Source organism: Hemitrygon akajei, chromosome 4 (assembly GCF_048418815.1).
Source record: "Hemitrygon akajei chromosome 4, sHemAka1.3, whole genome shotgun sequence".
Lineage (NCBI taxonomy): Eukaryota > Metazoa > Chordata > Chondrichthyes > Myliobatiformes > Dasyatidae > Hemitrygon > Hemitrygon akajei.
Window position 1 is genome coordinate 196,707,493 of NC_133127.1, and position 16,295 is coordinate 196,723,787.

Here is a 16,295-nt window from a genome sequence, read left to right on the forward strand (position 1 = left end):
TACTTTGTTTTAGGAAGAACCTTGTGCCAAAGATTCTCTTTGCCAACTGATCTACTTATATAACATATAACAATTACAGCACGGAAACAGGCCATCTCAGCCCTTCTAGTCCGTGCTGTACACTTATTCTCACCTAGTCCCACCGACCTGCACTCAGCCCATAACCCTCCATTCTTTTCCTGTCCATATACCTATCCAATTTTACTTTAAATGACAATATCAAATCTGCCTCTACCACTTCTACTGGAAGCTTGTTCCACACAGCTACCACTCTCTAAGTAAAGAAGTTCCCCCTCGTTTTTAACCCTAAAATTTTGCTCCCTAACTCTCAACTCATGTCCTCTTGTTTGAATCTCCCCTACTCTCAATGGAAAAAGCCTATCCACGTCAACTCTATCTATCCCCCTCATAATTTTAAATACCTCTATCAAGTCCCCCCTCAACCTTCATTGCTCCAAAGAATAAAGGCCTAACTTGTTCAACCTTTCTCTGTAACTTAGGTGCTGAAACCCAGGTAACATTCTAGTAAATCTTCTCTGTACTCTATTTTGTTCACATCTTTCCTATAATTCAGTGACCAGAACTGTACACAATACTTCAAAATTGGCCTTACCAATGCCTTGTATAATTTTAACATTACATCCCAACTCCTATACTCAATTCTTTGATTTATAAAGGCCAGCATACCAAAAGCTTTCTCACCACACTATCCACATGAGATTCCACCTTCAGGGAGCTATGCACCATTATTCCTAGATCACTCTGTTCTACTGCATTCCTCAATGCCCTACCATTTACCATGTATGTCCTATTTGGATTATTCCTACCAAAATGTAGCACCTCACACTTATCAGCATTAAACTCCATATGCCATCTTTCAGCCCACTCTTCTAACTGGCCTAAATCTCTCTGCAAGCTTTGAAAACCTACTTCATTATCCACAACACCACCTATCTTAGTATCATCTGCACACTTACTAATCCAATTTACCACCCCATCATCCAGATCATTAATGTATATGACAAACAACATTGGACCCAGTACAGATCCCTGAGGCACACCACTAGTCACCGGCCTCCAATTGGCTTCTTTCCCTCTGCCATCTGATTCCTAAATGGACATTGAACCCTTGGGCACTACCCCATTTGTTTTTGCACTATTTTTAATTTAACTGTGTTACACATGTGTTTACTGTAATTGAATTGCTATTTACTTTTTTTCCCTATATTTTCATGTAGTGCATTTCCTGGACTGGTGCCGCTAAGTTAGCACATTTCACACTTGCTGGTGACATTAGACCAGATTCTGATACGTTATCTCATTGTGGGTTTTTTTTGTGCCGTATCAGATCTGGAGTAACAATTATTTCATTCTCTTTTACACGTGTGTACTGGAATTGGCATTAATCCACCCTAAATCTTCCACCTCAGTGCACCGCGTAATGAGAAAGACGAGCTTTTTGCTGAATCTTGGTATGTGTGTCTATAACCATACTTATCTGGGCACACACATCAGCCACCGAAGTATAGAAGCCTGCAGACTGCGTCCTGGTCCGTGGTGTTAAGTGTGGGTAGTACGATGAGTAGCCCAGGCACGATGGGCCAAAGGGCCTATTTCTAGGTAGGTGATTCTCTGAACTTGTCCCCTCAGTTTTCAGACATCTTGGCCCTGGGGTGGGGAGGTGGGGGGAGCTTCCAACCCACTCCTGTCCATGCCCGAGTGAATGGAGGGAAGAAAGCAGAAGAGCAAGAGCAAGCATAGACACAGTGGCAGCCTCAGGACCAACACCAACCGGTTCGGGAACAGTTATTACCCCACAGCCATCAGTCTTTTGAACCAGAGGAGACAGCTTCAGTCACCCTATCATTAAACTGTTCCCATAACCAATGGACTTTCAATGACTCACGTCCATGATACTTGTTAATTTATTATTTTGTGGGTTTTTTGAGTATTTGCACATTGGTTGTCTGTCCTGTTGTGTTTTTTCATTGATTCTATCATGTTGCTTGTATTTGCTGAGTATGCCCACATGAAAATGAATCTCAGAGTTGTATATGGTGGCATTTCTGAACAGTACATTAATAACCAATCTACTTTGAACCTTTCGTTCATTAACATCATTAAACACCAGGCAGACGCTGCTGTTCAAGAAATCATTTATTTCTTAATAATTTCAGTCGCGTTCGAGAGCAAAAGCGACAGGTAGAAAGCAAAATGTAAAGACATCGTTCATCACAAAAAAGAATTTTGGCACTTACTGGCAATGGGTGGGAGCGTTAATATGTTAAAGGTTGTATTAAATGGTCTGAAATATTAAAATACTTCCATCAAATATTATTCGTATTATGCAGCATTTTAAAGAAATGAATGTCGGAATAAGCGGCTTCCCAAAGCCCATCCACTACCTAAAGATTAAAGCTCAGTTAATTGGTCACCTGTACAGTGAAATGCATCATACAGCGGCGCAGCGTGCTGCCCACTAGTGTTCAATCAGCAGAATGACAGGCTGGGTACCGCGGCTACACACCGCGGGTAATCTGTGCAATCAATTTGCAGGACATGTTGCCCAGGGTCGGGGACTACATTTGTTTGTTTTTTGCTCGCTATTTTGAATGTGTTGTCTATGTTTTGCACCCTGGCCCCACGCTGTTTCGTGCGGCCGTATTCATGTATGGTTGAATGGTAACTAAATTTGAATTTGATTTGATGTGAGGCTTCCATCAATGACCAACACAGTCGAGGACGTGCTGGGGGCAGCTGGCAACTTACAAACCCTAAGCTGTACGTTTTTGGAATGCGGGAGGAAACCCACAGGGTCGCGGGGAGAACGTACAAGCTCCTCACAGCCAGCGGCAGGAATTGAATCCGGGTTGCTCGCGTTGTAAGGCTTTACGCTAACCGCTAGGCTACCGAGCCCCCCCGAGTCCACAAGGCTCACGTCAGGAGAGTGTGATGGATTCTCCGCTGGTCTGGGGAGGTGACTCCAGCAACTCTCGAGTAGTTCGACACTGTCCAGGACAAAGCAGCCCGCTCGATCGGCATCCCGTCCGCCACCGGCGCACAATGTGCACCGTCAACAAAACGCACCACGGTAACTCACCTGGACTACTCCGACAGACCCTCCCAAACCCACCACCTCTCCCACCCAGAACGAGGAAACACCACCATCGACCGGTTCCCATCCGTCCCTGGATCTGAATCATGGGTCTGCATTTACCGTGAATAACCAGCACACCTGTAACACTGCAGTCCCAAACTAGATCCGGCAGTTAGAGATCGAAAAAATGCCAACGTAAACAGCGATTATCACACAAACTGCCTGTTTTTCACGGACACTTACCCTGGCTCAGAATTCCCAAAGCACCACACAGCAAACGGAAGACTGCGAAACGTAGTTGTGGCAGAAATACAGGGAATACCTCAGCCAATCTGTACACAGCAAGATCCCACGAAGAGCAAAATGTCAACCAAATATTTCACGCAAATAGAAACAGAATGCGCCATGGAAGTTAGCAGTTGGCGCGACACTATTACAGCTCAGTGCATCGCCGAGTTTGGAGTTCAGTTCAGAGGGGGCACAGTTTGGAGCTCAATTCCAGCTCCGTTCTGTGAGAAGCCTCTCTAAGTCCTCCCTGTGAATGTGTGGGTTTCCTCCGGGTGCTCTGCTGTCCTCCCATAGTCCAAAGAAATGTCCGGTAGGGTAATTGGTCATCATAGGCTGTCCAGTGGTTAGGTTAGTCGGGGGTTGTGGGGTCAGCGTAGCTCGAAGGGTCTCGGCCGAAAACATCGACTGTACTCTTTTCCATAGATGCCACCTGGCCTGCTGAATTCCCCCAGCACTTATGGGTGTTGCTGGGATTTACAGCACCTTGCAGATTTTCTCTTGTTTGTGATTTGGGGCCTACTCCTCACTGTATCACTAAAAAAATCTCGCTGGCTTAGGCATCATCTGTGAAGCAAGGAGCTAGTTTCTGTAGTTGGAGAATTAGAACAAAGAATAGTACAGGCCCTTCGGCCTACAATGTTGTGCCAACATTTTAACCTACTGCAAGATCAATCTAACCTTTCCCTCCCACATCGCCTCCATTTTTCTATCATCCACATGCCTATCCAAGAGTCGCATACATGCCCCTAATGTATCTGTCGCTACCACCATCCTGGCCGTACCATCTCTAACTTCAGATAATGTATTAATCGCTCCCCATTCTATCTTTTTCTATTCCACTTTCTGATTCTCCTCACATCCCTTCCCTTCACCTGCCCATCATCTCTCTCTGCTTCCCCTCCTCCTTCCCTCTCTCCCATGGTCCACTCTCCTCTCCTATCAGATTCATTCTTCTTCAGCTCTTTACCTCTTCCACCTATCACCTCCCGGCTTCTTAATTCGTCCCCTCCCCCACCCATCCAGCTTCCCTCTCACCTGGCAGTTTGTACTTCCCCACTCCCATCTTATTCTGGCTTCTGCCCCCTTCCCTGCCAATCCTGAACTGTTGGTGGAGACCACTTTTTAAATGATACCTTTTAATAAGATTTGTACTTTATGGAAGTACAAATGGAATTTATTGCCACAGATGACCAAGTCATTGAGTATATTTAAAGTGGAGGTTGATAGGTTCTTGATTAGTCAGGGCATCAAAGGACACAGGGAGAAGGCAGGAGAATGGGGTTGAGAGGAATAATAGATCAGACATGATGGAATGGTGGAACCAAATTCAAATCTACTTCTATGTCTTATGGAGTTTTACCAGAACTAGGAACGGGCGAGGAACCTGCAGAAGCTAAAAAATCTTAAACAAAATCCAGAAACACTCAACAGATCAGGTAGCAACTATGGGGAGATACAGGGCCTAAACCCAGGCAGACAATACCCCAGCCTCAATGAAAGGTCACTAAACACAGATTGCATCTCCACCCCCTTCCAGAGTGATGGCACAACACACCAGCGTCACCTGCTCCTCAACCGGACATTACCACTGCTGATGCAGGTGGAGTGGGAAGTTATCTCAGACCACTGACTTCACTTATTGAGTCTCGAGGGCCGTCAAGCATCCAGGCCAAAGGTGATCCTCGCGCCCGTGTTGGGCTTGGTTGGTACGATGGGGGAGGCAGACGCAGCTCAGTGGGGGAATGGAGCTGAAGGTTACTTGTGCAGAGTGAACGCAGACACTCCACAAGGTCGCTACCCAACCTGTGCTGAGTGTCTGTGGCATAGAGGAGAACACTGGAGGGGTAGTGCTGAGGGAGGGTGGCACAGCTGGAGCTGGAGGAGAAGGAGATCGAAATCTTTATAGAGGGTGCAGGAAAATGCTGCCTGGATTGGAAAGCGTGTCTGTGGAGAATAGGTTGAGCAAGCTCAGACTCTTGTCTTTGGAGCAAAGGAGGACGAGAGTGACTTGACCAAGAGAAATACGATGATGAGGCATAGATTGAGTGAACAGCAGAGGCATTTTTCTAGGGTGGAAATGGCTAATACAAAGGGTTTGTATGTTTGTAAGGGTTTGTTAGTTTGAAGGTGATTTAGAAATGTATATGGGGGGGGGGGGGGTGTCAGAGATTGTTAGTTTTTACACAGAGGATGGTGGGTGTGTGGAACGTACAGCCGGGATGGTGGGTGTGTGGAACGTACAGCCGGGGTGGTGGGTGTGTGGAACGTACAGCCGGGGTGGTGGGTGTGTGGAACGTACAGCCGGGGTGGTGGTTGAGGCAGAATCGTTAGGGCCATTCAACAGATAGGCACATGAATGAAAGGGAGATGGAGAGTTAAGTGGGAGGGAAGGGGTAGATTGAAAGGCCGGAACGACATTGAGGGCCAAAGAGCCTGTGCCGTGCTGTAATGTTCTTTGTTCTGTGCTCGGTGGTTTTTATTTATACAGGCCCTTTGACCTACAACGTTGTTCCAACGAGCCCGTGCCGCCCAACTCACCGAAACACACTGAATGTTGAAAGGACTGGATAGGGTGAAGGTGGAAGGATATTCCTATGGTGGGGGTATCCAGACCTGGAGGGGCAACCCTTCAGAACAGAGGTAAGGAGGAATTTTTCTTTTAGGGAATCTGTGAAATGCTCTGCCACAGACTGTGATGGAGGGCCAAGAAGAAGAAAGCCCTCAACTCTGAGTGGAGTCATTGGGACGCCGTCGTGACAGCGTTTTTTTAACATAAGAACATAAGAGATAGGAGCAGGAGTAGGCCAATCGGCCCCTCAAGCCTGCTCCGCCATTCAACAAGATCATGGCTGATCCAATCTTAACTCTAGTTTTCACCGAAACCCACAAGGCAACAGTGCCAACCAACAGGGCACCATGCCGCCCATTTTATTATTCATCCCGCCCAAACCCATGTGATCACCCGGGGGAAAAAAAACGAGTTGCCAATTGAAGAGAAAAAATCTGGAAAATTCCTCTCCGACCCATCCAGGCTATCGAAAACTGGTCCAGGAGATCACATGGCTGATCTAAACCTAGCCTCATGTCCACTTACCTGCTCGCTCACCGTATCCCCTAATGCCATTTTTATCCAGGAAAATGTCTATCTCTGTTTTGAATTTATTGAGTGTAGTAGCTTCCACAGCTCTCTGGGGCAGTAAATTCCACAGCCCCACTACCCTCTGAGTGAAGAAATTTCTCCGCATCTCAGTCCTGGAACGGCATCCCCTTATTTTAAGATTATGCCCCCTAGTCCTAGTTTCACCCATCATTGGGAACATTCTCCCCGCATCCACCCGATCAAGCCCCTTCACAATCTTATATGTTTCAATAAGATCGCCTTTCATTCTTCGGAACTCCAATGAGTAGAGTCCCAATCTACTCAACCTCTCATCATACATCAACCCACCCATCCCCGGAATTAACCTAGTGAACCTTCTCTGCACTGCCTCGAGAGCCAGTATGTCCTTTCTTAAATATGGACACCAGAACTGCACGCAGTACTCCAGGTGTGGTCTCACCAATACCCGGTACAACTGCAGTAAGACCTCCCTGTTCTTATACTCCATCCCCCTAGCAATAAAAGCCAGCATTCCATTGGCCTTCTTGACCACCTGCTGCACTTGCATACTAACTTTTTGTGTTTCCTGCACCAGGACCCCCAGATCCCTTTGCACAGAAGCACTTTCCAGTTTCTCCCCATTTAGATAATAACTTGCTCTATTATTTTTCCTGCCAAAGTGCAAGACCTCACACTTGTCAGTATTATATTTCATCTGCCAAATGTCTGCCATATCACTCAGCCTATCTATGTCCCCCTGCAGGGTTTCAATGTCCTTCGCACTCATTACACTCCCTCCCATCTTTGTGTCATCAGCAAACTTCGATACGTTGCACTTAATCCCTTTCTCCAAATCATTAATGTAGATTGTAAAGAGTTGGGGTCCCAACACCGACCCCTGTGGAACACCACTAGTCACCAACTGCCAGTCTGAGAATAAACCATTTATCCCAACTCTCTGTTTTCTGTTAGAAAGCCAATCCTCCACCCATGCCAGAATATTATCCCCAATCCCATGATTTTTTACTTTAAGTAATAATCTTTGGTGTGGCACCTTGTCAAATGCCTTTTGGAAGTCCAAATACACCACATCCACTGGTTCCCCTTTATCTACCCTATATGTTATGTCCTCAAAGAACTCCAACAAATTTGTCAAACTTGACTTCCCTTTTGTAAAGCCATGCTGACTTTGTCCTGTTAAGCTATGTTTATCCAAATGTTTAGCAGGCATTCTTATTTTTACCAGGCCGAGTTGCTAGCTCGACACTCAACCCAGCACAAATGGGAAGGGTGCAAGGGAGCCGGCTGGATTCGAACTCGGGAGCCTTCGCTCCAAAGTCCGGCACTGATGCTACGATGCCACCAGCCGGCCGGAGGCCAAGTACATGCGTATATTTAAGGTGGAAGTTGATTGTTTCCTTATTAGTCGGGGCATCTAGGGATATGGCAAGAAGACAGATGTATGGGGCTGAGTGGGATCTGGGATCAGCCATGCTGGAACGGTGGAGCGGAATCGATGGGCTGAATGGCCTCATTCTGCTCGTGTCTTATGGTCCTAATCACACCCATGTGATCAGTTAACCTGCTAACCCGTACGACTTTGGACTATGGGAGGAAACTGGGGCACCTGGAGAAAAGTGACGGAATCACAGGGAGACCGTACAAATTCCTTATAGACAGAGGCGAGAATAGAACCCGGATCGCTGGGAGGGTGCGGAGAACTCCCTGCCAGGGGCGGTGGTAGAGGCAGATACATTAGGGGCACTGAAGAGACTCTCAGATAGACACATGGATGAGAGGAAGATGGAGAGCTATATAGTAGGGAATGGTTGGTGTGATTTGGAGTAGGTTAAAGGGTTGGCACAACATTGTGGGCTGAAGGGACTGTACTGTTCTATGAATCTTCCTTAAACCAAGGAACATCGTTCCTCTGGAATCAATCCCACAGTCACTACGTGGAAAAACAAAGAGTGGGATACTCTCTAACATCCAGAATACTCACCCCCACCCCCACCAACACTGTACGGTCAATAGTGTCTGTCTGTGGGATCTCACTGTGCACCGATTGTTTTCTACATTTGACTGGTGATCACGCTGTGAAGACCCTCCAGCCACCGTGAAGTTCCTCGGGACTTTCTGGAGACGTTTGCCGAGTCCACAGCCGTCTGCTCGGACGCTGTCCGTCTGAAGCAGCTGACTGGAGACCGAGGCTGGTTAAATCACGTGTGCACTGGAGCTCAGGTGTGCAAAAGTAAGCCCCCAGGAGGGAGAGTCCGTCCACAGTCCCTCCCTGCGGCTCATTCTGGGAGCTAGGACAAGGCTCCAGCAAGGAGGAGTGGCAACAAGATGAGATGACAGGGGGAGACAGATCTCGAAGCTGACATCAGCCCTTTCTGAATAGCGTAGTACTGCGCCACCCCCTTGTTGGGGTTTTGCTTCACACGCGCGTTGAACCACAGGACGATACACTTCCCACTCCCCCGATCGTGTGGGGTGTACTTGTAGGAGTGGCTCCACACCTTCTCACAGAGGTCCCGGGGAGTCGGGAACACTTCCGAAAACTTCTGACACTTGGAGTTTTCCGGACACTGGTTGGTGCCTGACGAGAGAGTTAACAAAGAAGATGAAAGAGGAGACTGAGAGACAAAATCTCACGCACACGTATACGCACACCACACGCATGCAAGCACACAGAGCTGGAGAACCAATTACCAAGCTGAATGTAGCGCCTGGTGGGGCATACGGAGACTTTGTTACCCCCACTGGCCATATAATATAAAACCAGGAGGCCCAACAGGGAATCATGCAAGAGGACTCCCAACTTCCTTTGAATCTTAATTTCTGAATTTTCTCCCCATTTATAAAACAGACCAGGCCTTTTTCTTTTGCCAAAGTGCATCACCATACACTCCCCTGTACAGTAAGCCACACGAGAAGTAATCTGGAGAGGTTGCAGAAAAGATTCACCGGGATTTGCCAAGCCTGGATGGCTTGAGTTACTGGGAAAGACTGGACAGGCTGGGACTGTTTTCCCTGGAGTGAAGGAGACTGAGGGGTGACCCATCAAGGTTTTTAAAATTATGGTAGGATAGGTAGTCTCTGTCAAAGGTTAGGTGAGTCCAAAGTCGAGGGCAAAGGTTTACGTTGAGAGCAGAAAGAATGAAAGGGGCCTGTGGGGTAAGTTGTTCCAGCAGGTTTGGGCTCCATATCTCACGAAGAATGTGGAGAGGTCTAGAGGAGGTTCACGAGAACATGGAAGTGGTTAAGGTTGATACAACTCCAATGTTCAAAAGATACTTGGGCAGGTTCGTCTAACAGAAGGTCTACGGGGATTTGGGTCCAACACAGCAAATGGGACGGGCTCCGATGGGAAGCTTGGCCACCTCGACTCTATTAGAAAGTTTCTGCAGGTTTGGCACGTCACCAAAACTTTGACAAACTTCTATAGATGTATAGTGGGAAGGATCCTGACTGACTGCATCACACACAAAATGCTGGAAGAACTCAGCAGGCCAAGCAGCATCTATGGAAAAAAGTACAGTCATGTTTTGGGCTGAAGGGCCGACTGTACTCTTTCCATAGATGCTGCCTGGCCGCTGAGGTCCTCCAGCATTTTGTGTGTGTTGCTCAGATTTCCAACATCTGCAGATACTCTCTAGTTTGCATCACGACCTGTTATGGAAACATCAATGGCCAGTGATGGAAAAGGCTGCAGTAAGGAGTGGATATGGCCCGGTCACAGGCAAAGCCCTCCCAGCATCGAGCACATTCACAAGGAGTACAGTTGCAGGAAAGCTGCATCCATTATCTAGTCCCCCACCATCTAGCCGGAGCCACCAGGGCTCCCCGTCTGGGGTGCTATATTTGAATCAAAATACTCAGCAGAGAATCGGTTCCTGATGACTCACCAGAGCACTGCTACTGTGTTTGAAACAAAGTTACTCACTGGAATCCGGTCCGGGATTCCAGGACAGCTCGCTGGAGCCCGGTCCGGGACAGCTCGCCAGAATCCAGTCCGGGATACTCACCAGAGGACCAGTCCCATCCCTTGTGCCAGTTGGATTTGCAGGTGTAGTCCTCTTGACAGTCCTGCCACCACTCCTCACAGTCAGTCTTACAGATCGGAACATCCAGGATTCGCTCCTTCCTCCAAGACTGATCGACCTGTCACAGATACAGAGAAGTGACACGCTATTCCTCACAAGCACTGCGCTTCGAGAGAGAGAGAGAGAATGGCCTGACGGCTGATGGACCTCTTACAAATCTCCACACATACATCACAAAAAGTAATTTCAAGTTCTTGGATGCCAATGTGGCTGAGGATCTGCTCTGAGACAACGTAACGATGCAATTACAAAGAAGCACGATGGTGGCTGTATCTCATTACGAGTTTGAGGAGACTTGGTTCGTCTCCAACGACACTTCCAAATTTCTACAGAGGTACTGTGGAGACCATTCTAACTGGTTGCATCACTGTCTGGTGTGGAGTGGTCACTGCACAGGATCGGGAAAAGCTGCAGAAAGTTACAACCTCAGCCATATCCACCATGGGCACAAACCTCCTCCGCATCGAGGACAACTTCAAATGATGATGCCTCTAAATCCATCACTCAGGACCCCCATCACCCAGCACATGCCCTCTTCCCATTGCTACCAACACGAAGGAAGTACAGGAGCCTGAAGACACACACTCAGTGATTCAGGAACAACTTCTTTTCCTCCACCAGTCCATCTCATGAACAGTACCTCTCTTTTTGCACCAATATCAACAGAAACTCTTCTTCCACCCTGCCCCACCACACATTCTCAGGACACGGACAGGATAGAGAGGGCAATGTTCCTTCTGCACCATCCCATTATAAAGCAGCATGGCAGAGGGAAGGCTCAGAGTGAAACTCCATCTACACTATCCCATCACACACTCCCAGGGTCAGACACAGAGTGAAGCTCCCTCTACACTATCCCATCACATACTCCCAGGGTCAGACACAGAGTGAAGCTCCCTCTACACTGTCCCATCACACACTCCCGGGGTCAGACACAGAGTGAAGCTCCCTCCACACTGTCCCATCACACACTCCCGGGGTCAGACACAGAGTGAAACTCCCTCTACACCGTCCCATCACACACTCCCGGGGTCAGACACAGAGTGAATCTCCCTCTGCACTGTCCCATCACACACTCCCAGGGTCATACACAGAGTGAAGCTCCCTCCACACTGTCCCATCACACACTCACAGGGTCAGACACAGAGTGAAGCTCTCTCCACAATGTCCCATCACACACTCCCGGGATTAGACACAGAGCGAAGCTCCCTCTGCACTGTCCCATCACACACTCACAGGGTCAGACACAGAGTGAAGCTCCCTCTACACCGTCCCATCACACACTCCCGGGGTCAGACACAGAGTGAAGCTCTCTCTACACTGTCCCATCACACACTCACAGGGTCGGACACAGAGTGAAGCTCTCTCTGCACTAACCCATCACACATGCTCAGAGTGGGGACAGTGTGGAATTTATCCATAAGACATAAGAACAGAATTAAGCCACTCATCCCAATGTGTTTGCTCTGCCATAAAATGGCTGATTTATTATCCCTCTCAACCCCAATCTCCTGCCTTCTCCCTGTAACCTTTGACACCCTGACTAATCAAGAACCTATCAGCCTCCACCTTAAACATGCCCAATAACTTCGCCTCCACAGCCATCTCTGGCGATGAACTCCATAGATTCACCATCCTCTGGCCAAAGAAATTCCTCCTCATCTCTGTTCTAAATAGATGTTCCTCTATTCTGAGGCTGAGTCCTCTGGTCCTAGACTCCCCCACTATAGGAAACATCCTCTCCACATCCACTCTATCTGTGTCCTCTGGTCCTAGACTCCCCCACTATAGGAAACATCCTCTCCACATCCACTCTATCAGTGCCCTCTGGTCCTAGACTCCCCCACTATAGGAAACAACCTCTCCACATCCACTCTATCTGTGTCCTCTGGTCCTAGACTTCTCCACATCCACTCTAACTGTGTCCTCTGGTCCTAGACTCCCCCACTATAGGAAACATCCTCTCCACATCCACTCTATCTGCGTCCTCTGGTCCTACACTCCCCCACTATTGGAAACATCCTCTCCACATCCACTCTATCTGTGTCCTCTAGTCCGAGACTCCCCCACTATAGGAAACATCCTCTCCACATCCACTCTATCTGTGTCCTCTTGTCCGAGATTCCCCCACTATAGGAAACATCCTCTCCACATCCACTCTATCTGTGTCCTCTGGTCCTAGACTCCCCCACTATAGGAAACATCCTCTCCACATCCACTCTATCTGTCTCCTCTGGTCCTAGACTCCCCCACTATAGGAAACATCCTATCCACATCCACTCTATCTGTGTCCTCTGGTCCTAGACTCCCCCACTATAGGAAACATCCTGTCCACATCCACTCTATCTGTGTCCTCTGGTCCTAGACTCCCCCACCATAGGAAACACCCTCTCCACATCCACTCTATCTGTGTCCTCTGGTCCTAGACTCCCCCACTATAGGAAACACCCTCTCCACATCCACTCTATCAGTGTCCTCTGGTCCTAGACTCCCCCACTATAGGAAACAACCTCTCCACATCCACTCTATCTGTGTCCTCCGGTCCGAGACTCCCCCACTATAGGAAACATCCTGTCCACATCCACTCTATCTGTGTCCTCTGGTCCTAGACTCCCCCACCATAGGAAACACCCTCTCCACATCCACTCTATCTGTGTCCTCTGGTCCTAGACTCCCCCACTATAGGAAACATCCTCTCCACATCCACTCTATCTGTATCCTCCGGTCCGAGACTCCCCCACTATAGGAAACATCCTGTCCACATCCACTCTATCTGTGTCCTCTGGTCCTAGACTCCCCCACCATAGGAAACACCCTCTCCACATCCACTCTATCTGTGTCCTCTGGTCCTAGACTCCCCCACTATAGGAAACATCCTCTCCACATCCACTCTATCAGTGTCCTCTGGTCCTAGACTCCCCCACTATAGGAAACAACCTCTCCACATCCACTCTATCTGTGTCCTCTGGTCCTAGACTCCCCCACTATAGGAAACATCCTCTCCACATCCACTCTATCTGTGTCCTCTGGTCCTAGACTCCCCCACTATAGGAACCATCCTGTCCACATCCACTCTATCTGTGTCCTCTGGTCCTAGACTCCCCCACTATACGAAACAACCTCTCCACATCCACTCTATCTGTGTCCTCTGGTCCTAGACTCCCCCACTATAGGAAGCATCCTCTCCACATCTACTCTATCTGTGTCCTCTGGTCCTAGACTCCCCCACTATAGGAAACACCCACTCCACATCCACTCTATCTCGGCCTTTCAATATTCAATAGGTTTCAGTGAAATCCCACCACCCCCCATTCTTCTAAACTCCAGTGAGTGCAGGCCCTGAGCCATCAAACGTTCTTCATACATTAACCCTCTCATTCTCAGAATCATTCTCGTGAACTTCCTCTGGACCCTCTTCAATATAAGGACATCTTTTCTTAGATAAAGTTTTCCAAAACTGCTCACAGTACTCCAAGTGTGGTCTGACCAGTGCCTTGTAGAGCTCCACGACTACGTCTCCAGTGTTATTTCCAGCGGTCCAATAGCCTCTCTTTCACTCTTTATATATCTGAAAAAACTTTTGGTATCTTTGCTTACCTTCATATTTCATCTTTTCCCTCCTTATCTTTTTTTTTAAGTTGCCTTTTGTTGGTTTTTAAAACCTTTCCTATCCTCTAACTTCCCACTGATTTTTGCTTTTTCACTTCCCTTGTCAGCCACAGTTGTCTCATCCTCCCTTTAGAATACTTTTTCCTTGGGATGTGTCTATCCTGCACCTTCCAAATTGCTTCCAGAAAGAGCAGCCATTGATCTGCCATCATACCTGCTGCCGTCCCCTTTGGCCAGCTCCTCCCTCACGCCTCTGTAACTCCCTTTACTCTCCTGTCACACTGTTACATCTGACTTTATCTTCTCCCTCTCAAATTTCAGATTTCTACCATATTATGATCACTACCTCCTGTACCTTAAGCTCCCTAATCAAATTGGGTTCATTACACAACACCCAATCCAGAATTACCATTCTCCAGTGGGCTCAGCCACAAGCTGTTCTGAAGCCGCCTCACAGGCGTTCTACAAACTCCTTCTCTTGGGATCCAGCACCAATCTGATTTTCCCAATCTGCCTGCATATTGAAATTCCTCATGTCTACTGTAACTTCGCCCTTATTACTCGCCTTTTTTATTTCCCATTAAAACTTATGGGTGTGGAACTGGACTCTCTGACGGTGGTGTCTGAAAAGAGGATGCTGTCCAAGTTGCATGCCATCTTGGACAATGACTCCCATCCACTCCATAATGTACTGGTTAGGCACAGGAGTACATTCAGCCAGAGACTCATTCCACCGAGATGTAACACTGAATGTCATAGGAAGTCATTCCTGCCTGTGGCCATCAAACTTTACAACTCCTCCCTCAGAGTGTCAGACACCCTGAGCCAATAGGCTGGTCCTGGACTTATCTCCACTTGGCGTGATCAACTTATTTTTATTTAATTATTTATGGTTTTATATTGCTATATTTCTTCACTATTCTTGGTTGGTGCGGTTGTAACAAAACCCAACTTCCCTCAGGATCAATAAAGTACGTCTGTCTATCTTATAACCCACATCCTGGCTACGCTTTGGGGGGCCTGTATATAATTCCCACCAAGGTCTTTGCAGCTTTCTAACCCTACCCACAAGGATTCTACACCTTCTCATCCTAAGTCACCTCTTTTTAAGGCTTTGATTTCAATTTTTTCCAAGAGGCACCCCAACCCCTCTGCCTACCTGCCTATCCTTTTGATACGTTGCATCCCTGGATGTTAACGCAGTCCCGTCTCAGTGATGCCCTCAACATGACACCTGCCAATCTCTAACTGTGGCACAGGATCACCTACCTTATTCCATATACTGTGTGTTTTTCAAATATAACATTTTCAGTCTATTTTCATGACCCTTTTTTATTTTATCCCCAGTTACTCTTCACCTCATCCCACTGACTGCAATTCTGCCCTATCATCCTTCCTAACAATCTCCCTACACACAGCGTCTAGTTGCATACTAACGGCCCCATCCTCAGCCCTGTCACTCTGGTTTCTGCCCCCATGTCAAATTAGTTTAAACCCTCTGCAACAGTTCTAGCAAATCTGCCTGCAAGGATATCAGTCTCCCTTGGGTTCAGGTGTAACCTGTCCCTTTTGTACAGACCAGATCTTCCCCAGAAGAGGTCCCAATGATCCAGAAATCATTGCACCATTTCCTCAGTCACTCATTCATCTCCCAAATCATCTTGTTCCTGCCCTGACTAGCACATGGCACTGGGAGTAATCCAGAGATTACTACGTTGGAGGACCTGCTCCTCAGTCTCTCCCTGCACTCCTATACTGACTGTCCAGGACCCCTTCCCCCCTTCTACCTGTGTCACTGGTGCCCACAATGTCTGGCTGCGCAGCCTCCCTCTTGTGAATCTTCTGCATCCTGGACCCGAGCACCTGGGAGGCATCACACCATCCTGGCTTCTCTTTCATGGCCACAGAATCTCCTGCGTGTCACCCTCACTATCGAGTCTCCTACCACTACCACTCTGCCTGACTTTACCCTTCCTCGCCGAGCCTCAGAGACGGCCACATTTCCACTCGCCTGACTGCTGCTGCTCTGCCCTGGTGGGTCACTCCCACCCCCACCCCCTCCCAGAGGCATCCAAACGTGTATAATTGCTGCTGA

General features: G+C 48.0%; 1 protein-coding gene across 4 annotated transcripts in view; it reads right to left on the reverse strand.

Annotated features, from left to right (window-relative positions):
* Positions 1 to 2,139: 2,139 nt before the first annotated feature.
* Positions 2,140 to 16,295, reverse strand: part of LOC140727095 (folate receptor gamma-like) — a 45,408-nt gene continuing 31,252 nt past the window's right edge. For all 4 annotated transcript variants that reach the window (XM_073044349.1, XM_073044348.1, XM_073044350.1 and 1 more), the window contains 2 exons: positions 10,514 to 10,649; positions 2,140 to 9,084 (listed from right to left, as the gene is read on the reverse strand). In XM_073044349.1, coding sequence (XP_072900450.1) covers positions 8,795 to 9,084; positions 10,514 to 10,649 — 426 coding nt within the window. In that variant the 3' untranslated portion in view covers positions 2,140 to 8,794. The remainder of the gene's footprint in view (positions 9,085 to 10,513; positions 10,650 to 16,295) is intronic.